At 47.4% G+C, this 23,270-nt stretch overlaps 1 protein-coding gene across 1 annotated transcript; it reads right to left on the reverse strand.

Moving 5' to 3' along the window:
- Positions 1-791: 791 nt before the first annotated feature.
- On the reverse strand, positions 792-22,810 carry LOC133386935 (waprin-Phi1-like). The gene is made up of 4 exons (XM_061630752.1): positions 22,496-22,810; positions 22,010-22,162; positions 6,549-6,701; positions 792-1,132 (listed from the first exon to the last, which is right to left on the reverse strand). The coding sequence occupies exons 1-3, from the start codon at positions 22,602-22,604 to the stop codon at positions 6,550-6,552; spliced, it is 414 nt and encodes a 137-aa protein (XP_061486736.1). The 5' UTR covers positions 22,605-22,810; the 3' UTR covers positions 792-1,132; position 6,549.
- Positions 22,811-23,270: the final 460 nt, after the last annotated feature.

Below are 23,270 nucleotides of genomic sequence, written 5' to 3' on the forward strand. Positions count from 1 at the left end.
GTGGCTGGATGGGTGGCGGCCTCCCCTTCCCCTGCACCTCCTCTCCTGAAAGTTGCCAGGCTGACTGTGTGAGCAGGACAGGAGGTGGGAAAAGCGGTGCTCAAGGGAGGGCCAGAGGAAGAAGAAAAGGGCCAGCACACCTTTGGGAGGTGGGATGGGCCCCACATGGTGAAGGTGCACAGAACTATCGGTGCCCGCCTCCCCCCGTAGATCCCTGAGTATCATGCTGGAAGCAGACACAGCAGCTCCAGGCTCTCTTTGCCAGAGGCAACGGCCGGCTGCCAGGCATCCCTTGTGAGGATGAAACGGGGCCTGCATTTTCAGAAGGAGGCGGTGGCCTTAACGTCAGCTGTCTTGCTTCCTGCTTTGAAATTTGACCTTCCAAATTTGTTTTGCATTCAGCGAGATCTCCCAGACATTGAGCTTGTCCGATAAGTGAAGGCTGGCAAAACCTGAGCTCCATAGGTCAAAGCACTTTGTAAGACATCTCTGTTCCTCTGCAAGCTTTGTGGAAACGCAGCTCATTGCAAGTTAAATTAAGTTTGCTAAACCTGAGCTACCTGGCAGCTCATGTTTCAAAGAGTTTCTTTAACTCTGAACTCCATAATTAGCAGGAAATGCTTAGCACAGAGTTTATAAACAGAATAAAATGACAAACTCTTAATCCCAGTGTTCAGCTTCCAAGCACGATGACTGGAAGTATCTTACAAGTGTCTGTGTGTGCAGCGGACATTTAGGGATACGATCTGAGTGAATATTTTTCTTTGCTTAGTTTTTATTTTTGGCCAGGATGAAGGAATGGGAGGTGCTTATGTGTCCTCCCCACCTTTCATGGCGTTTCCAAAACGTGGCAGGCGTTCTGTGCATGCACAAAGCAAGGGGGACAGGTGGTCCAAAGGGCAGAGCAACAGCAAAGCCACAAGAACAGGGGCTGCTGTGCAAAGTGAGGGTTTTACTGCAAAAGTGGGTGGGGGGCTCCGACAGGTGGGAGGTGGAGAAGTGACCAGGTGCTGAAAGCAGAGCAGCGGGGGCTGGGCAGGGAGGAGACCACTGTCATCATCATGTCTTTAGGGCTGATGGGCTCTACTGGAGAGTCTCCCACCTCAGCTGCTCCACGGAGTCCGGCCTGCATCTGTGGAGGGAAGATCAGAGAGGGAGAGTTGAGTGTGGCCTTGGTGGTGGTGGTGTGCATAGTGCCAAGGATGGTGATTTTAAAAATGCTGGAAATACAGCATTTAAAGGATTAATCGTACAGAGATTGAAAGGAAAACCTAGAGGATCTCCTTAACATGGGTGAGACTTCTAGGCTTGCCTAAGTAATGTCTAGGTAATGAATGCAGCCGCTCTAAGCTGCCAAACTCCTGGACCTCCCCCTCCCTTTCCCTTACGTTTGCCCTGCAGCTGGAAGCCTTTGAACAGCCAGAGCAAGGGATCTCTTGTCTGGGAGGACTTATGGTTCCTTCTCTATTCAAGCTGGTTTCTCTTCTTTGGAGAATCTTGAGGCTTCAAGCTGGTGTTGAGGTTTGTGAGGCTATGGGATCACGGTGCTGGCAGCATTCATATGGCGGAAGAAGAGTTAACTAGATTGGGAGCTTTATCAAAGGACACTCTAATTAACCAGTTCCTTAGAAATCCAACTCCTGGTACAATGGGTACACTTTTAGAGAGGTGCATTACTGCAAATCAGTGGAGGTACCCCAGTGCAATGGACTGGAAGAACAGTTGCCCCCATGGAGCAATATTGATGAGGCCACAGAGCAATTGAGAGCTATGGCCATGCAGGTAGGAATTTATCAGGGTCCAGTGTTGGGGAGGTGGTTGTCCTGATTGGACAGCTAGGAGATATTGAAGGGAAAAATGAACACAAGCCTCAGGCTAGGGCAGCAAAAGAGGGGGGGAGTCACGAGGTAGCCCGCCCCCTCAGAAGGACGGAGTGAACAGAAGACAGATGTCTGCAGATTTATTGGAGGCTGGGGTGTTAAAAGCTGACATTGATGTGCTTCCCACAGCTGATCTGTATCAGATGTGGAAAGGAAATGTGCTAATACAAAGAGGGTGAGGGAAGGGGTGCAGCAAGACCAGGGTGTTACCCCAACAGCCCCACCCGCAGAACACTTGTATCTCCCACTGCCTAAGGAAATAGGGGGATGGGAGAGGCCCCAGCCCTTAGATTAGTGGTGTGGCAGGGCTCCAGAGGGGAGGCTAATAACGACATCTGTCCCTGGAGACCCACCCCCACACCTTCCATTAACCATTTACTGGTATAAGAGCAATACACAACAAGTAGTGGCTCTGTTAGATACAGGAGCAGAAGTGACTTTTAATTCATGGCAGTCCAGGCAAACATAAGGTGCCCTTTCCTAGACGGTCTTTTGGGTATAAATAGAGGAGCCCTAGATTGGGGAGATGAAGCCTCAGGGGGTCTCGAGAGCCTCCAGATAACGTCAGGAAAAGACCAAGCTTCAAGCAGAGCCAGGAAGCAGAGTCTCAAGCAAGAGTCCTCACTGGTATTGATTTGTGAGGCTTCCAGCCTGTGAGGCAAATGTAAGATAAGGCAGAGGCAGGGGCAGGAAGCGACCCATTAACCATTAGCTTTGTTTTAATGTTTTGTTGCCTGCAAACAGTTCAATGGAAGCAGCTTTGCTTCAATAAATCATTCAACTTCACCACCAGAGTGTTCACTGCCTTCCAAAATTTCAAACTAATTTGCTTGGTGGCCTTTCTGGGCTACGCATTTGGCAATGTGCTATATTGGTGCATTTAGGGGTCTAACCATGTTTCTGTCTCCTTTTGCTTTTGCTTTCCTTCTCTCTTTAACCATTTGAAGAGTTTCTTCAGTCATCCATTGAGGTCTTTCTCTCTTTTTAACGAGAGGTATTGTCTTTTTGCATTCTTCCCTGATAATCTCTCCGACTTCACTCCATAGTTCTTCTGGTTCTCTGGCAACTAAGTTTAAAGCCTCAAATCTGTTCCTTATTTGATCTTTATATTCTTCTGGGATGTTATTTAAATTGTATTTTGGCATTATGATAATTTTGTTCTTCTTCTTTAGCTTTACTCTGATTTTCAATATTACCAGTTCATTATCTGTACTGCAGTCTACTCCTGGTCTTGTTTTAGCAGAAAGTATGGAACTTCTCCATCTTCTGCTACCATATAATCAATTTGATTCCTATAATGACCATCTGGTGATGTCCATGTGTAAAGTCTTCTTTTCGGTTGCTCAAAAAATGTGTTTGCAAGAAACAAATTATCGGCTTCACAGAATTCAATAAGTCTTTCTCCTGCTTCATTTCTATCTCCTAAGCCCCATTTCCCCACAATTCCTAATTCTTCTCTGTTCCCTGCTTTTGCCTTCCAGCTCCCCATGATTATCAGCACATCTTGTTTTGGCGTGTGATCAATTTCCTCCTGTACTTCTGCGTAAAATCTCTCCAATTCTTCTTCTTCTGCTTTTGCCATTGGAGTGTAGACTTGATGGTTATTGTTAATAGGTTTCCCCTTTAATCTCATTGATATCACTCGCTCAGACCTTGCGTTGAAGCTCCTAATTGCTCTTGCTACATCACTTCTCACTATTAAAGCAACCCCATTTCTTCTTAATTTCTCATTTCCTGCATAAAATATTTTGTAGTCGCCTGATTGGAAATGTCCCATTCCTGTCCATTTTAGTTCTCTCACACCAAGTATTGTAATGTTGATGCGTTCCATTTCTTGCTTGACAATTTCTAACTTTCCCTGGTTCATGCTTCTCACATTCCATGTTCCTACTGCGTGTTTCGTACAACTCCGGACTCTCCTTTTGCATCTGTGCGCATCAGCCTCTGGGCTTCCTTTTGGCTTTGACCCAGCTGCGTCATTAGTCACAGCGCTACTCGTACTTGTCCTTTGTTCTTCCCCAGTAGCTTGGTGAATGCCTTCTGACCTGGGGGTCTCATCTTCCAGCACTATCTCGTGTTGCATTTTGGATAGTCTATCAATTAACATGGTGGGAGGGTCTGATAGTATCAAAGAAGCTGAGAGCAATGCCGTCAGGAGTCTAGAGCAAGAGGCTCGACTCCTAGCAGGGGCATCCAAGGTGGAATGGTCAGACCTGAGACACCAGACTAAGATGCATCCAGACTCAGAGGAAGGCTACAGATATGTGGAGAACCAAATATAAGACTGAAAAAATGTGAGAATCAAAATGGACAGATCCTCCCTTCCCTCTCCCCAAGCTTGGCACTGAAGCAAAACATCAGGCTGCAGAAAGAAAAGGGGGAGAGCTCTCTTGTGACTACCGGTTTCTAAGCAGAGAGGAAGATTTTTCCAGGGCTCTCCAGTCCCTGTTCTGTGGAGGGTGTGTGTGTGTTGAAGTGTATAAGAAGATAGAGGGATGCCTTATCCTGTGTCCAGTCATTGGTCCATCCAGCTCAGAATTGCCAACAAGGTGACCTTCAAATGTTGTGGACTACAACTCCCATCAGCTCCAGCCAGCATGGCCAATGATTACTGATAATATGATGCGATGGTCTAATCTGGAGGGCACTACTTTGGCTGTCCCAGGTCTACACTGACCGGGAGCAGCTTCTGCAGGATTCCAGATGGGCGTATTTCCCAGACTTACTTGGAAATGCTGTGGATTGAACTTGGGGTCTCCTACTTGCAAACATGTGCTCTGCACCAGTGAGCTACAGCCCTTTCTCAAAGGTATCACCTTGTTCTTGTCCGTTTGTGTTCTTTGTGATTGTGCTAGGAATTCTTGCTTGAAAAATGATGGGCACTCGAGAGCATCTCCCTCTGTGCCATGTGCCTGCATAGCCACTCCTGCACAATCTGCTTTCTTCTTTGATTCCGTGACTTGGGGTGCCAATTTCCTCCCCATTCATCCAATCTCCCTGGCCCCAGTCCTTCTGAAAGTTTGCAGGTGACTTTCCTCAGGACACCTCTCTGATGTATGCCATTTTTGTAATAAAACCATTGTCCACAAAACCACAGGAACAGCAGCAAATCCCCTGAATTTGCCTGTCATTTGGAAAGTTTCTTACCTAGAGATTCCTCTCAAATTTAGGATACTATTTTCATACAAACTGACCACAAAACAACAGGGGAGATGAAGTGAATCTTTTTTTTTACCATCCCCAAATAGTAAAAGCTGTTCTTGCAGGAAAACGGCAGCAACTATTCTTTGGAAATGTGCCAGGATTAATTCCCTTCAAGCAGGCTACGATGCATGAACATTGGGCTCTTTCCTGTTGCAAGGAATCTTGTGATTGATGCACACGCCTACAAGGGTGCCTCCTCCTGACCTTGAATGCACACATACATGTATTATGTATGTAATAAAATGTATACACCCCTTACTGGAATCAAAGCAGTTTTGGAAATGTGCCTCTTCTTTGTCTTGTGTGCCACCTCTCCCTCCTGTTTGCAGACTGCTCTGCCCTGCGAGCAATGGAGACACGCAGGAGGAAGAAGAGGTGCCATTGCAAGCTCTGGATTTTGCTGGGCCTGGCAGGCCACTCCAAACAGTTTGGCAGCCATGATCCAGCCCACTGCCCATGAGTTCACCAGGGTAATAAACAGCCCACAGAAGTTCTGCTACTTGCTTAAGATGGTGGTGGATGTTGGAATATATATGGTTCAACTCCAACTTGTGGGTTGGGGCTGCATGGGGTTAAAAAGGGTTGCTGGAGAGGAGACCTTCTGATTGCTAGGCTATACATGTCCTTTGATGTCCTGCTGTCTCTTCCTTCCTGCTAGACTAATATGCAAAGGATGTTGTTCCCAGTTCCTTCCCTCCTTCTTACTTCTTCTTTCTCTTGAGAGGGGAGCAGACATATTCCTTTGTCTCTCCCTCTCCTCCAAAGCATGAGGGCAAGCACTGGGCTCAGTGTTTGCAGCTCCAACTTCCAGAATAAAAGTAGTTATTTCTTATTTTAAAGCTTAAAGTCTCTGTCTGACTAATTTGCAGGGAAAGTATAATCTTTTGCAAGGATTCAAACACACACACGTAAGCTCGCTCAGAACTCTCCGTTCCTAGCATTGCGACTCTCCGACAGTGGAAGGGGAGGTCGATAGTGTGATGTCCAGGTGAACTCCGGGAGAGTGGAGCTCTCACTCCACCATCTGTACAGGCTGCGACCAGAAGGTGGCACAGACTGCAGAGCAGCAGCTCTGCTTTTCCAGTCGACATCACCCCCATATGCATTCATAGATGGTGGACACTAAAATATGCCCAGTCGCTTCACCTCATGTCAACACCTCCCTCACTGCCATCTTGAGTGATGGCAGGCACGCACACTGATGTGCGAGATGGCGCAACCAGGCATGTTTAAGTCTGTGTGTGTGTGTATGCGTGTGTGCCCACACACATGAGCAGGCACACACACACACACACACAGGGGGAGACAGGGGTCTGTGGAGGGCTGGTTCCAGCCCTGAATGTCCCAGATTTCCAGGGAATGGAGGAATTTTCCCTTCAAGCACAGCCAATTCTGCCTGGAGTCCCCGCCACAAGCTATGCCTACCCTGACTCCAAAGGTGTTCCATGCAGGCCCTCAACTCACCTCAGTATTTGGGCATGGCGCACGCCCATTTGCCACATCCATTCTGGCAGCATTTCTTGGTGTCTTGGCAATCTGAATCCTTTTGGCACTCATCTTTGCAGATGCCCAGCATTGGGATTCCATTGATAATTTCTGGGCAGGAGCCTGGCTTATCTGCAAGGACAGAAGGACAGAGAGTGAACAAGCACAGAACTCCCTACTTGGCACCAACTATGGCAAGAAAAAGCCACAAGAAAAGGAAGGCAAATGCAGAGGAAGCTGGTGCCCCCCTGCCCCACAAGGAGCGTCACCCTGCAGTGAGCCAGTGGAGACGAGTGGCTCTGATGTGAGTGGAGCAGTGAATGTGCTCCAGGTTTTAGTCCAAATTTTGAAGGAGGTGTCCAAGGTGCAGGGAATGTTTATTAAATTTGCAGATGATATAAAATTGGCTGCCCATTTGCTACCAGGCCAAGTTCAAGGTTCTAGTCTTGGTGTACAAAGCCCTATACAGCTTGGGACCAGGATACCTGAAAGAACGTCTTATCCCTTATATACCCAGTCGGTCACTGCGCTCTGCAGGTGAGGGCCTCCTGCAGGTACCATCTAATCAGGAAGTCCCTTCCGCACAACATAGGAAACGGACCTTTAGTGTGGCTGCACCTACCCTTTGGCATTCCCTTCCCTTAAATATTAGACAGGAGCCATCTCTGTTATCTTTTTGGCATCTACTGCACACCTTCCTCTTTCAACAAGCCTTTTAAGTAGAGACCTTATCCCAATCTGCGTCTGTGTTGTAATTGCTTTTGAAGATACTTTTAAAGCTTTAAAAACAATATGTTTTAAAAGATGCTTTGTTTTAATATATTTTAAAGTCTGTTTTGATGATGTTTTATAGTGTTTTTAGTGTATTTGTTTGCCACCCTGGGCTCCTACTAGGAGGAAGGGCGGGATATAGCTAATGCCCTAGAAGACAGAAACAAAATTCAAAGGGATCTTGATATGCTGGAGCACTAGGCTGAAAACATATTGAAATTTAACAGGAATAAGTGCAAAGTTCTACACTTAGGAAAAAGAAACCAAATGCAAATTATAAGATGGGGGATACTAGGCTCAGCAATACCACATGTGAGAAAGATCTCGAGGTTATTGTTAACCACAAGCTGAATATGAGCGAACAGTGCAATGTAGCTGCAAAAAAGGCAAATGCTATTTTAGGCTGCATTAACAGAAGTCTAGTTTCCAAATCGGGTGAAGTATTAGTTCCCCCCTATTCGGCACTGGTTTGGCCTCATCTTGAGTACTGCGTCCAGTTCTGGTCTTCGCACTTCAAGAAGGATGCAGACAAACTGGAAAAGGTTCAGAGGAGGGCAACAAGGATGATGAGGGGACTGGAAACAAAGCCCTATGAGGAGAGACTGAAAGAACTGGGCATGTTTAGCCTTGAGAAGAGAAGACTGAGGGGAGATAGGAGAGCACTCTTCAAGTACATGAAAGGTTGTCACACAGAGGAGGGCCAGGATCTCTTCTCGATTCACTGCCTCAGTGACATGAAGCCACCAGTCTCTGCTAGGGATGGGACCTGAAGTCTGGTGCCATTTCCAAAGCATTCTGCAACCTCTGAGAAACAAAGGAGCAAAGAGGAGGAAGGAGCTTCTGAACTGCAAACAGAAGAAGTCGCTACGCCTACAAGCTGCCCAACAAGGGGGGAGCATATTTTTGGCTCTCCAGAAACTTGGGCACAGGCCTTTTCCAGGGATTAGGAGCTGAGGGTGGTGAGATATGCCTTGAAATAGTCCACTGCCTCATTATGAATATAAAGAGTTGGTGAGTGGACGGGGTGGGTGGGGGGAGGTTGCGGGTTCAGAAGATGTCATATGAATGCTTGGCAGGCCCTTTGCTGGTCATGAGGGCTCTGCAGCTGAAGCAACAGGAAGAGCCACTGGCTGCAGTGGAAGAGACCAGGTGGAAACAGCAAAGCAAGTCAGAGGCTGCCGGCCTGAGATTTCAGCATAACTGTGCAAGAAACCCTTTTTTCGTCAAGGATTTTTCTGCTGCTCTTGCTGCTGCCAGTTAAACAGTGGAATCTCAACTCTGCAATGCATAACATAAGAAGAGCCTGCTGGATCAGGCCAACAGGGGCCCATCTAGTCCAGCACCCTCTTCTCAGAGTGGCCAACAACTGTGAGAGGGCACAGGAGGGGCTGGCCAGGGCAAGGGGTGCAAGGCAATGTGGACTGCCTTCAAGTCGATCCCAACTTATGGCCACCCTGTGAATAGGGTGTTCACGGTAAGCGGCATTCAGAGGGGTTTTCCCCTTGCCTCCCTCTGCGGCTAGTCCTCCCCAGCTGGCCAGGGCCTGCTCAGCTTGTCACAGCTGCACAAGCCAGCCCCTTCCTTGTCCGCAACTGCCAGCTGGGGGGCAACTGGGCTCCTTGGGACTATGCAGCTTGCCCACGGCTGCACAGGTGGCAGGGCATGTAACCCCTGAGCCACTCACTGTGGGGTGATCTTTAGCTGGCCCTTGACACCCAGGAGACACGAGTGGGGATTTGAACTCACAGACTCTGGACTCCCAGCCAGGCACTCCTCCCCACTGTGCTATACGAGCTATCCAGGACAAGAGGTACAGCTAACTTATTGCAGACAGAGAGTGAGTGAGCAATGCATTCCACTCCAGCGGTTCCCTCCTGGATTGACATCACTCATTCCACATAGTTGTTACCGAGAATCCATGCAATGTCACTGCCAAGTAATCGCATTGCAGTAACAAAAGAAACCTGCGGGCAAGATGGAATACACTGTGATTGGGTGGGTGGTATAGAAAGGTGTGGGGAATTGTGTTAGCAGAACAATTCTCACAAAAATTAAAGGTAGCTGCTAGGATGAAAAAGAAGGACATCTTTAGAAAATGTTGGCAGCCATTTATTTTATACACTGCGCAGGTAGAGAGAGGTAGACACGTTCCAGTCCCTTTTGTGAAAAATTGGGCTGCATGATTACCGTTGATTATTGCTGGCTTTCAGAACTTTTCCTGGATATAAAGATGTACAGGCGGGCCCTGCTTTACAGTGCTTCGCCTTTCGGCATTCCGCTAATGCGGCGGATTCAATAAGGGAAAGCCCTCGCTTGAAGGCGCTTGTTCCAATTTTATGGCGGCTTTTGTTTGCCATGCTCCATTTTCACATCATTTTTGCGCGATGCGCTCCATTATCTTCAATGGGTTCTGCTTGTCGGCGGTTTCTGCATTTCGGTGGCAGTCCGGAACGGAACCTGCCCTATAAGCAGGGCCCGCCTGTACATGTCTTGTGAGTAATAGGGGTGTGGAGCAAGGTGGGTGAGGGGTATATGAAGACTCTCATGATTTATTTGACTACAGTAGGGCCCTGCTTTACGGTGCTTCGCTTTAAGGCGATTCACTAATGCAGCGGTCTCAATTAGATGCAATTACACTAAAGCCCCACTCATACGGTGCTTGTTCCGCTTTTACGGCGGTTTTCGGGCATCGCGCCCCATTCTATTCAATGAGTTCTGCTTTACAGCGGTTTTCACTTTACAGTGGGGGTCCGGAACGTAACCCGCCGTATGAGTGGGGCCCTACTGTATATTGCATTTTGTACATTGAAAATAAACAAATTCTTAAAAAAAGAAAGGAAGACACTGTTAATGCAATGGTTTGGCAGCAAAGTTGTCCAGATTCTCCAAGATAACTCAGTTTGCGATGATTTTTCTGACTTGGAAAACAATCTCAGTCAGCTGGTCTGATGTGGACTCGTAAAGGGCTATTGAGCACTTGAAGGGCAGAAGTGGTTTGTGAGGCACTTGGCAAAGATGGGCAGGGCATGCTCCACCTTCCTGTCTTGTTTGCTCTGCATTTCCTGGTTGAGGGACTCTGACCCTGACCCTCTACACACACCCCTCCCCCCCACAGCCAGAGGTTTTAAAAAGAATAATCTCTTTTAGTCTTTGTGGTAAGGCAGGACTGCTGACTTTTTTATGTTTTGTTTTTCTGTTAAAGGGCAACTGTGCAAACAAAACCAAAAATAAATGAGCCAATGGGAGGTTCCTTTGGCTGCAAACTGGAAACACCTCAAGGCAGGTGAGGAGGTGAGAGAAGCAGCAGTTGTTTCCAAGGGGAGACGTCAGTTGGCTGAAGGCTGCCATCCCGAGCGCACTTTCTACAGGGGGATGAGACTTACCTCTGATTTAACATAAGTTGTTACCTATGGCAGATGAGCATTGAAGGAGTTTGATGGGGAAAGTAGCACTATACTGTATCAGGAATTGTCTGGAGCCACAGTTGTAATTCTACTTCTGACAGTACCCCCCCTCCCGAAAAGAATACCGGCAGAGATGAAAAGCAGCTTCTCTTACAAAGCAAAGACTGAAGTTTTCTGCATTTTTAGCAGCCTAAAGGTTTGATGGACAAGGACACCACTTCCCCCGTATTATGCCAACGTCAGCCAAGCGACTGGCAGGTTGAGCCTGCAACGCGATGCAGCCGGAGCATTGCTAGAGCAGACGCTGTGAAGCAAGGCTGCTTTAAGGTCAACATTATGCATATTTCTTTATACGTCTGACCTTTCCTGTCCTTGGACTCAGGCAGAGAGCATCATTAAAACACAGAACTGGAAACTGTCAAAATGCACATGGAAAAACAGAGGAATTGCCACCGCCTGTCCCAGCCTGAGTTCAGACCCCAGAAGGCCAGCACTTTGAGGACTCCGAGGAAAGGGAAGCCTGGAAGTGTTAGCTGGGGCTGATGGGAATTGTAGTGCAAGACATCTAGAGGGTACCTGGTTGGGGAAGGCTGCTGAACTGCATCAAGCAAGGATCTGGGATGACAATGCTAATGATATGCATTTCTCACCTGCCCTTCACCAGCAGGCCTGACAGTGTAGTACAACAATTTAAAATTCAGTATTAAAAACAGTTAAAACAAATTGCAGTCACAGGAACAGGGCAGGTTCTGGGACTTATGCATCACAAAAGAAAATAAAGGGTGGGAGTAAGAAAGATAAAAGAGATTATAGATCTACATAAAGAGGTGCATATGCTAATGTGTAGGTGCAGATGCAAATTTAGCAATGATTTATTATAATTTAGAAAGGCATGGAGTATGTCTCGCTATAGTGAAGAACAAGACTGTGCCCAGGGGGCCTGGGTGCTCAGCCCTACAGCGCCCTTCCTAGGGCTCTATACCTTTAAAATGGACTTGGATTTTAAAGAAGATGCCTTCAGATTAGGGATGGGGGAGAAATTTAATTCAGTTCGCTTTTCACACCGAATCTGTGAAATCTGCACTTTCCAAAACATTATCAGAACCCAAACACAGCCGTCCTTCGAAATTCACACTTACTCAAATTTTGCAATGCAGTTTGCAATGTTTACAAAAATACAGATGTTAGGGGAAAGTGTGCATAAAAATGAATCTATGAGTGAAAAAAAGAGCATTGTATGATGAGAAATGGCTTGCAAAATGTGTACATTAGTTAAAATTCCCTACAAAAATGTGTTTATTAGGAGAAATCCACACTAAAATGCTGAAGAATTTTCATGAGAATATTTTTTTAAAATCACAAATTGCTGCAGAACTGAATTTAAGATTGGAACGATGAGAAATGGAGAGAATTGAAATGGACAAATCTTTCCATGCCTGCTTCAGACAGAGGACCCTCACCTGTAATGTAGGGCACAGGGCCACCCTCACAGACCCCCCGCTTGTCTCTTCTCCTTACCCTCTTAGTCATTTCTTAATATGAAAAAGTGCAGCTGGCAGGCAACACCCTTTTAGAAGAATGCCTCATCTAAGGTGGCATCTTCTGCAACATCTTCATGCATCATCTAATAACAAAGGAAATTACGTATTTTTCTTTGAAAGCGTTGTTTTCATTCATTTATTTATTGTATTTATATACCGCCCCATAGCCGAAGCTCTCTGGGCGGTTTACAGTACCTAAAAACACATACACAAATTTAAAACACATCTGTTAAAAACAATTTAAAACACAAATTAAACATTTAAAACAATTTAAAAACACATGCTAAAATGCCTGGGAGAAAAGGAAACTCCTGACCTGGTGCCGAAAAGATGACAGTGATGGCGCCAGGCGCACCTCATCAGAAGGATTGTTCCATAATTTGGGAGCCACCACTGAGAAGGCCCTCTCCCTTGTTGCCACACTCCCAGCTTCCCTCGGAGTAGACACCTGGAGGAGGGCCTTAGATGTTGAGCGTAGTGTATGGGTTGGTTCGTATCGGGAGAATCGTTCCATCAGGTATTGTGGTCCCAAGCCGTGTAAGGCTTTATAGGTTAAAACCAGCACCTTGAATCGAGCTCGGAAACATACAGGCAGCCAATGCAAGCGGGCCAGAATCGGTTTTATATGTTCGGGCCGTCTGGTCCCTGTTACCAATCTGGCTGCTGCATTTTGCACGAGCTGCAGTTTCCGGACCGTCTTCAAAGGCAGCCCCACATAGAGTGCATTGCAGTAATCTAATTTAGAGGTTACCAGAGCATGAACAACTGAAGCGAGTTTCTCTCTGTCCAGATAGGGGCGCAGCTGGGCCACCAACCGAAGTTGGTAGAAAGCACTCCTTGCCACTGAGGCTACCTGAGCCTCAAGTGACAGAGATGGTTCTAGGAGAACCTCCAAGCTACGAACCTGCTCCTTCAGGGGGAGTGCAACCCCATCTAGGACAGGTTGGACATCCACCATCTGGTCAGGAGAACCACCCACTAGCAGCATCTTAGTCTTGTCTGGATTGAGCCTCAGTTTATTAGCCCTCATCCAGTCCATTGTCGCAGCCAGGCACTGGTTCAGCACATTGACAGCCTCACCTGAAGAAGATGAAAAGGAGAAATAGAGCTGCGTGTCATCAGCATACTGATGGCAACGCACTCCAAAGCTCCGGATGACGGAACCCAACGGTTTCATGTAGATGTTGAACAGCATGGGGGACAGAACTGACCCCTGTGGAACCCCATACTGGAGAGTCCAGGGTGCCGAGCAATGTTCCCCAAGCACCACTTTCTGGAGGCAACCTCCCAAGTAGGAGCGGAACCACCGCCATGCAGTCCCTCCCACTCCCAACTCAGCCAGTCTTCCCAGAAGGATACCATGGTCGATGGTATCGAAAGCCGCTGAGAGATCAAGGAGAATCAACAGAGTCACACTCCCCCTGTCTCTCTCCTGAGAAAGGTCATCATACGGGGCGACCAAGGCTGTTTCTGTGCCAAAACCAGGCCTGAAACCTGACTGAAATGGATCCAGATAATCGGTCTCATCCAAGAGTGTCTGGAGCTGGCCTGCAACCACTCGTTCAAGGACCTTGCCCAGGAATGGAACATTTGCTACTGGCCTATAGTTATTAAGATTTTCTGGATCCAGGGAGGGTCTCTTCAGGAGTGGTTTTCATTAAATGCACATTCAATCCATCAATTAAATCAAACTAATTTAAGAGGTCTTATGTATGTCTTGGGTTCTTAGCTGATCAATGCATGCACACCAAACATCTAAAACAGATCAAAAGCATATTCTCCCCTTCCCCCCCAAGAATCCTAGGAACAGTAGTTTCTAAGGGTGCTGGGAACTGTAGCTCTGTGAGGGGTAGGCTACACTTCCCAGGATTCATGTGTGTGTCTGTGTGTGGAATGTGCTTTAAATGTATGGTGTGTGAGTGCAGTTCGTCTGAATGTACTGACTGATTAACGTTTACAGGAGACTTACATGGAGTGGGCATGCATAGGGCCTTGCTGAGATCTCTCCTTTGCTGATTTGTCAGCTCTATATTGGAGCAACTTAAATGAGTGGGGAGCAAAGGTCCCAAGATCGAGGAGCCAGGAGAGCCCAGAGGATGGAGCACCACTCAATGACCGGGCACCTCCTTTGTGTGCAAAAGGTCCCAGGGTCAAAGAATCAGGCAGCTGGCAATGGGAATAACCTTGCTTTGCTTGAGGCAACCTGGGGAATTGCTGCCATTCAGAGTGGACAATACTGGGCTGGATGGCCGGACAGTCTGGCCTGGTGCAAGGCATGCTGTGTACCATAGGGGAGGCTGAGGCAAGTGGTTTTGAGGAGCCATTCAAAGCGGGAGAGTACGGGAGAGATCTGACCCTTGCGGCAGGTTGGGGAGGTCTCCTGTGGAAGCCTCACTGGAAGGAAGATGGGGAACTGCCTTGATCTAGTCAGGTTGTTGGTCCATCTAGTTCAGTATTATTTGCACCAGGCATGGCTAACCTGTAGCCCTCCAGATGTTGCTGGACTCCAGCTCCCATCAGCCCCAGCCAGCATGACCAGTGGTGAGGGATGATGGAAGCTGGAGTCCAGCAAGCAATGGAGGGCCACAGGTCAGTCAATCCTCCCAATCTACACTGACTGGCAGAGGCTCTACAGGGTTTCTGATGGGGATATTTCCAGGCCCTGCCTGGAGATGCCTGGGAATGAGCATGGGAGTCCTTCTACATGCAAAGCACTTGCTCTGCCACCGAGTTACTCCCAGCCCGGATGAAAGAAAACTTCCCAGTGAGTTTCAAGAGGGAAGCCATGTTTCTCCTAGTGTCTCTCAGCTGGTAGGCTGCCTCTAACCATGGAGATTCTGTTTAGCAGTTATGGCTAATTGCTGTTGACAGACATGCCCTCCTCCTCCTCCATTTAGTCTGAATGCCCTTTAGAGCTATGTAAGGGGCAGGTTGCCACCAGAGTTTGGGCACATAATATAACACCCTTGGTGCAGCTAAGCAGGGCTGGGTCTGCTCTGTGCCGGGGAGGGGCAGGGACAGACCACCTGGGAACCTTGAGTTTCCTCGAGAAGATGCACAACAGAAGAAAAGCAGGATATGTTGTTATGTGCCTTCAAGTCAACTACGACTTATGGCGCCCTATGAATCAGTGACGTCCAACAGCATCTGTCATGAACCGCCCTATTCAGATCTTGTAAGTTCAGCTCTGTGGCTTCCTTGATGGAATCAATCCATCTCTGGTTTGGCCTTCCTCTTTTTCTACTCCCTTCTGTTTTTCCAAGCATTATTGTCTTTTCTAGTGAATCATGTCTTCTCGTTATGTGTCCAAACTATGATAACCTCAGTTTCATCATTTTAGCTTCTAGTGACAGTTCTGGTTTAATTTGTTCTAACACCCAATTATTGGTCTTTTTCGCAGTCCACGGTATCAACAAATCTCTCCTCCAACACCACATTTCAAATGAGTTGATTTTTCTCTTATCTGCCTTTTTCACTGTCCAACTTTCACATCCATACATAGAGATCAGGAATACCATGGTCTGAATGATCCTGACTTTGGTGTTCAGTGATACATCTTTGCATTTGAAGACCTTTTCTAGTTCTCTCAGAGCTGCCCTCGCCAGTCCTAGCCTTCTTCTGATTTCTTGACTATTGTCTCCATTTTGGTTAATGACTGTGCCGAGGTATTGATAATCCATGACAAGTTCAATGTCCTCATTGTCAACTTTAAAGTTACATAAATCTTCTGTTGTCATTGCTTTAGTCTTTTTGACGTTCAGCTGTAGTCCTGCTTTTGTGCTTTCCTCTTCAACTTTCATTAGCTTTCGTTTCAAATCGTTACTGGTTTCTGCTAGTAGTATGGTATCGTCTGCATATCTGAAATTATTGATATTTCTCCATCCAATTTTCTCATCTCCTTCATTTTGGTTCAATCCTGCTTTTCCCTTGGCCCCATTTTCCCACAATTTCTAGTTCTCCTCTGTTTCCTACTTTTGCAGTATTGTCCCCCATGATTATCAGTACATATTGTTTTGGTGTGTGATCAATTTCCTCCTGTACTTCTGCGTAAAATCTCTCCAGTTCCTCTCCTTTGCATTTGCCATTGGAGCATAGACTTGGATGATGGCTATGTTAATAGGTTTCCCATTTAATCACATTGATATCACTTGCTCAGACTTTGCATTGTAGCTCCTAATTGCTTTGGCTACATCACTTCTCACTATTAAAGCAACCCCATTTTTTCTTAATTTGTCATTTCCTACATAAAATATTTTGTAGTTGCCTGACTGAAAGTGCCCCATTCCTGTACACTTTAATTTACTCACGCCAAGTATTGTAATGTTGATATGTTCCATTTCTTGCTTGACAAATTCTAACTTTCCCTGGATCATGCTTCTCACATTCCATCTTCCTACTGTGTGCGTCGTACAACTCCGGACTCGCCTTTCGCATATGTGCGCATCAGCCTGTGGGCGTCCTTTCGGCTTTGACCCAGCTGTGTCATTAGTCACAGCGCTACTCGTACTTGTCCTTTGTTCTTCCCCAGTAGGTCAGTGAGTGCCTTCTGACTTGGGGGTCTCATCTTCCAGCACTATCTCGTGTTGCATTTTGGATACTCTGTTCATAGATAGAAGATCCACAACAGAAGCAGGATAGAAATGGATTCAATAATCACGCCCCTTGTGACAGCAACTTCCATCAGCGAACTCCGCTCTGTGTGAAGGACATCCTTCTGAGTCGGTCTTGACACTCCTGTCCCTCAAGTCCCCTGGGTGACCCCCGAGGGTAGCGTTACAAGACAGGGAGAAAAACGTCTCTGTATCCACTTTCTTCACGCCATGGATAACTTTTAAAAGAATGACCATGTCCCATCCTACCCCTCACAGCCATCTTTCTTCCCTGAACTTAAAACACTCAAACACTTTCATTTCCCCCTTATGGGGGAGGTGCTCCAGTCTCCTGCTCATTTTGGTTTCCCTTTGCTGCAAATGTGTGTTTGTGTGTGAGACAGAGAGAGATAGAGAAAGGGGGGATGGGGCTGTTGGGCTGGTGACCAGTAGGCATTACTGTCTCTAGTTGTTTTCCATGAAGCCTGCAAGTTTGAAGACGTAACTGTGGTTAAGGGGGAGTTATGTCTTTGCCCTGTCTGGGAACGGACTGCCAGGGCTGTTGCTATGGTAGCCATCTGATAGCGACTGGAAAAGTTCTAACAGAGTCTATGTGTTGTCGTCTTCTGAATTATGCCTCTGAGCTGAGAGGTTGTCTTTTGTGTTTATCTATGGAGAGAGATGTACCAGAAGGGGGGTGACTGAAGAATCTCTACATGTATTTACTCTTAAGCCTCTGGCCTTAATGTCTTTCAATAAAGACTCTTAACATGCTCTGAAGAAGTTTCTTGCTCAATTTAACTCCAACGTAATGTATGCTGTTTCACACAACAACGCACACACGCCAACAGTGGTAGCAGAGGATGGTTGCGCTCCACAGCGCATTACACAGGAGTAAGTTGCTGGTCTGAACGGCAGATGGAGTTCCAGAGAGGGCAGCTTGATTGATTGTACCAGACAGAGGTGAGCAACATGGCTGTAAACCTGTCTGGGGGAGGCTTGCCGATGGAACGGCTTAATGAAAAGAATTATGGCAGCTGGAAGCCGAGGATGCGGGCTTTGCTGATAACAGAGGATTTATGGGACGTGATTAAGGAAAAAACCCCGGTGGTACTGACCGCGGCCTGGAAGCGTCGAGACCAGAGGGCGCAGGCATTTATAATCTTGGCTCTATCGGATTCTCAACTGATGTGTGTGAGAGATGAGCCATCAGCTAAACAGATGTGGGACGCGTTGCAGGATTTGTCCCAGGAATGGCAGCGAAGGCAGGAGGCGCAGAGAGCCCAGCCGGTGGAGGCTGTCAGAAGCAAGGAGGAGAAATGTGCCGAACCAGAGCAGGCTGCCGAAAGCAGACAGGAAAACAAGCGGGAGCAGCAGCGGCGGAAATCTTGTTTTGCCTGTGGGGCTCGTGGGCATCTCCGTAAAGATTGTGCAATCAAGCGCAACTCCAGGGACGGAGGCTTGAAGCAGGGAAGTGTGAACTTTGTTTGTAAACAGAACTCTCAAGATTTACGACCTGTGAACTGGTTGCTCGACAGCGGAGCAAGCCATATATTAATTAAAGACAGATGTTTGTTTTACGTTTCAGAAGAAGTGAAAGACTTTGTTTTACTTGCTGATGGATCACGGAAATCCGTAAAAGCTAAAGGTCTGGTGAAATTTGACAAGCTTGGAATAATGTCAGACTGTTTGTTTGTTCTGGAATTGGCTCATAATATTTTATCAGTTAGAAAACTGGTGAGTTGTAATTATTCAATTTTGTTCCACAAAGACCAATGTTTTGTAATGAGGGGAGATCAAGTGTGTTTGCAGGGAAGCCTTAATGATTCACAGTTTAAAATGTCCATGGGTGTGAAGTGTGCTGATGCCTTGAGTTCAATGGGGCGGAAAGGGAATGACGGTCAGGGCTGTAAACAGACAGCCGTAAAAGGCATGCCGTCGGTATTCACTGCCCAGATGGAGGAAATTCACAGAGAACTAGAAGAGCCAGCAACATTTCAAGCAATCAGGCTGATGCCTGAGGCAGAGCAGCACAAATGGCAGCAGGCCATGCAGGAAGAATTACAAGCCATGGAAAAGAATGGCACATGGACATTAGTAAAGTTACGCATGGGTAAAAAGGCCATAGGTTGCAGATGGGTGTTTAAGAAGAAGAAAGCAAGTTCCGGGGAAGTACAGAGGTACAGGGCATGTTTGGTTGCCAAGGGATTCACCCAGCAGCATGGGACAGATTATGATGCTGTTTTCGCCCCGGTTGTGAAACATGAGTCCATTCGTGTGCTGCTGAAGCTGGCAGCGATGCAGAACATGAGTGTAAATCACTACGATATAGGGACGGCATTCCTACATGGTGATTTAAGAGAGGAGATATATATGGAACTGCCTCCGGGTTCTGTGTCAAAGGAAGGGTTCGTGTGTAAACTGCATAAATCAATATATGGACTGCGGCAAAGTGCACGCTGCTGGAATAAGAAATTGGACAGAGAGTTGCATGGAATGGGATTCCAAAGATGCAAGGCAGATCCATGTGTGTATATAAAGAGACAGGGGATGAAAACCACGTTCTGTGCAGTTTACGTTGATGACATCATGTATTTTTATCATGAGCAGCAAGAGGAACAAGAATTTAATGAGCAACTGGGCAGGCAGGTGGACACAAAGAATTTGGGGCCTGTCACACACTATTTAGGCACGGATATTGTGCGTGCAGAAGACGGAAGCATAACATTGAGTCAGGAAAGTAAAATAAATCAGATCATAGAAGAATGCAGCATGACAGAATGCAATGTTGTGAAGACTCCAATGGTTGTGGCTTTCCAACAGAATGTGCAGGAGACGCCTTGTACATATCCTGAGAAGTACAGGCGCATAATAGGGAAATTGCAATATTTGGTGAAGGTGTCTTGCCCAGACATATGTAATGCAGTCAGTATTTTAAGCCGGAAGGTAGAGCATCCTTCAGAGGCTGACTGGCAAGGGATTAAAAGGATAGTGCGTTATCTGAAAGGCACGAAGACAAAGAGTCTGGTTTTGTCAGGAGCAAAGACAGGAGGTCTTGAATGTTTTGTGGATGCAGATCATGCAGGGGAGCTGAGCAGTCATAAGTCAACCTCTGGCATAGTTGTGATGTGGCACGGGTCATGCATTGACTGGAGCAGCAAGAAACAAAATGTGGTTGCAACATCAAGTGCAGAAGCCGAGTATGTGGCCCTATCACAGGCCTGTAATGAGCTACAATGGTTTGCAATGCTCATGCAGGAGATAGGCATTGATATGCAATTTCCGATTACTGTATATGAAGACAATCAGACCTGCATTAAGATAGCCACATCAGAAGCTCATACCAAGAGAACAAAACATATTAGTGTCAGATACTTTCACGTAAGGGATTGTGTGCAGCAGGGGTTTGTTAACCTAACATTTTGTGACACTAACAACATGGTGGCTGACATAATGACCAAGCCTTTGTGTGAGGAGAAATTTGGCAAACTGGTGACAAGGCTTGGAATGAACCAAAGTTTGAGTGAATAAAGTTTTGAACTGTACTGAGATGTAATTTTGAACTGTACTGAACTGAAAATATATGATGCAATGTACTGAAATGTATTGCAAGAGGTACTGTAGAAATGTATGACTGTATGACTATGTATTATGGAGATGTATTTCATGTGTATTTTGCAGTCTTAATGGAAAAAGGGGGAACTGTTGGGCTGGTGACCAGTAGGCATTACTGTCTCTAGTTGTTTTCCATGAAGCCTGCAAGTTTGAAGACGTAACTGTGGTTAAGGGGGAGTTATGTCTTTGCCCTGTCTGGGAACGGACTGCCAGGGCCGTTGCTATGGTAGCCATCTGATAGCGACTGGAAAAGTTCTAACAGAGTCTATGTGTTGTCGTCTTCTGAATTATGCCTCTGAGCTGAGAGGTTGTCTTTTGTGTTTATCTATGGAGAGAGATGTACCAGAAGGGGGGTGACTGAAGAATCTCTACATGTATTTACTCTTAAGCCTCTGGCCTTAATGTCTTTCAATAAAGACTCTTAACATGCTCTGAAGAAGTTTCTTGCTCAACTTAACTCCAACGTAATGTATGCTGTTTCACACAACAACGCACACACGCCAACAGGGGCAACCCTAACAGGATGCAATATTCCACACATGGCTGGACCTTCTGTTTACAAAAATGCATGCTGCTGCGGAAGCTTTCATTTCAACCCCATTCACTGTGGCAGCTTCCCCATGCCTGTGCCCTGTGCCCATGGGTGGGAACAGGGATAATCTGCAAGGGGAGAAGGGCAGAGAGTGAGCAGGCAGCCCTGCATCCCACCCTGGTCCACTAACATCAGTAACTCTAGTGGTTACTCCAGTAGGCATTACTGGAGGCAAGGCATGACGTCTATCCAAGAAGATGTTCCTATGCTAATTTCACAACAAATATCAGGTATATGCCAGACAGCTTCAAGGTTGGCTCCTGCACACCGCCCCTCCCTCCTCCATCCCACAGCAGCGAAATCAGGATTGCTGTTCCTTCAAACATGACAAGATGCCCTGCCTGAACTTTCCACCGGTGTGGGAGCTTCAGCCAACCCCATCTCTGTATATAATGTTTGGCCACGTTATGAACATAAGAACATAAGAAGAGCCTGCTGGATCAGGCCAGTGGCCCATCTAGTCCAGCATCCTCTTCTCACAGTGGCCAACCAGGTGCCTGGGGGAAGCCCGCAAGCAGGACCCGAGTGCAAGAACACTCTCCCCTCCTGAGGCTTCCGGCAACTGGTTTTCAGAAGCAGACTCCCTCTGGCTGTGGTATGATTTGACCATTCCATGTGCTTTCATTGAAAATGCACTGTGCAAAGGGGCCCGTGCCTGCAAGGCAAGAGCAGGAAAGTCTGTCACTGCTGGGATGACCGGGAGGGGGGAGGCTGGCATGATGGGCAATTTAGCCCTCAGTCATAGGTCTTCCCCCTCACTCCACACAACATGGCATCCCAGCCCCAGGCAGTTTATCATCCAGACCGCATCACACAACTTGTTCCAAATTTAAGCAAAGCTCAGGGCCAGTTGGGGCTGTTGTCTAGCACAGTCAGGCACAGGAGCATTGCACAGGGTGAGCAGGAGTGAATGAGGGCAACACTTTACCATTTGGGATTCGGCAAGTGGCCCCACAGCCCGTCCAGCAGCACTTCTCAACCCCGTGGCAGCTGGCATCCGACTGGCACTCTTCTGTGCAGTTCCCACTGCTCGTCTTCGCCTCCTCTGCGCCAGGACACGTGCCAGCTTTTTGCGCAGCAACTGCAAATGGTAAAGAGAAGGCGTAGGCCTCCCTCGGGATTCCACCGCGCCTCTTGGGGTCCCTTGCGCTCCCCTCGCTCCTGGCATACTGAAGGCCAAGGGACTGGCCAGCTGGTGCTGATGCCCATGGATGAAAGGGGGGCCTGGGAGGGCGGAGAGCAACTGCCTTGGGCACCCTCCCAGGGGGCCGCAGGACTCGACAGGCAGGTAGGAGAGGCTAGAAGGTTTCCTTGGGGACGGGGCTGTGGACGGGAGGGGCCTCTGGATGCAGCTGGGCCAGGCTGGAAATGGGGGGCTGCCTTCTTCCAGGGACAGGCAGTCTGTGACACCCACCTGTAAGGTTCTGTCTGGGCGTGTCCAGCTGCTGTGCCGAGGCGGCGAGGAGCCCCACCAGGGACAGGAGGAGGAGGAGGAGGCAGAAGCTTCTGCTGCTGGATTTCATGGTGGTGCTGCTGCCGGCCAGGAAGACGCTGTGGGGCTCTGTGTGCTCCAGGCCGAGCTTTAAGCTCTTCCAGGTGTGGCTGGCTGAGTGGGAGGGAGGGGGGGAAGACAGGCTCCTGGGTGATGAATAGAGAACAAGCTGAGCCCAACTCCCTCCTTATTCCATTGCGCAATCGGATCAGATCAGGGAATACGTCTGGCCCTGATGCGAACCAGGAAGCTGAAGGCTCACAGAGCAGGGTCAGGCAGCCTCGTGGAAAGAGCCTGGGAGTCTCCACTTAGGTAACTGGTGGCAAGTGACAAGTGGTCTCTCTGTCTCTCCATCGGCTTGTCCTTTTGCAGCATGCAGGTATGAAGGATGGTCAGGCAAGCCTCAAGAGTAGGAACGGGGGAGAAATTCAATGTGGTTCACATTGAAAGCCGAACCTGTCAAAGCCACACTTTATGAAACAATATGAGAACCGAAACAGCCGTCCTGCAAAAAGCACACTTGTCTGGATTTTCCAATGCAGTTCTCCAACCAATGTTTACATCAATGCATATATTAGGGCAGTGTGCATAAAAACCAAGATATTAATGAAAATTACGTACAAAAGTGCATTATATGATGAGAAATTGCTTCCAAAAATGTGTACATTGGTCAAAATTACCTATGAAAATGTGTTTA

Source organism: Rhineura floridana, chromosome 6 (genome assembly GCF_030035675.1).
Source record: "Rhineura floridana isolate rRhiFlo1 chromosome 6, rRhiFlo1.hap2, whole genome shotgun sequence".
Taxonomy (NCBI): domain Eukaryota; kingdom Metazoa; phylum Chordata; class Lepidosauria; order Squamata; family Rhineuridae; genus Rhineura; species Rhineura floridana.

Coding starts and splice junctions, on each gene's coding strand:
- LOC133386935 (XM_061630752.1), bottom strand. CDS start 22,604: ATGAAATCCAGCAGCAGAAGCTTCTGCCTCCTCCTCCTCCTCCTGTCC. Junction 22,163..22,495: donor GCCCAGACAGAACCTTACAG/GTGGGTGTCACA, acceptor TACCATTTGCAG/TTGCTGCGCAAAAAGCTGGC. Junction 6,702..22,009: donor CACTTGCCGAATCCCAAATG/GTAAAGTGTTGC, acceptor CTGTCCTTGCAG/ATAAGCCAGGCTCCTGCCCA.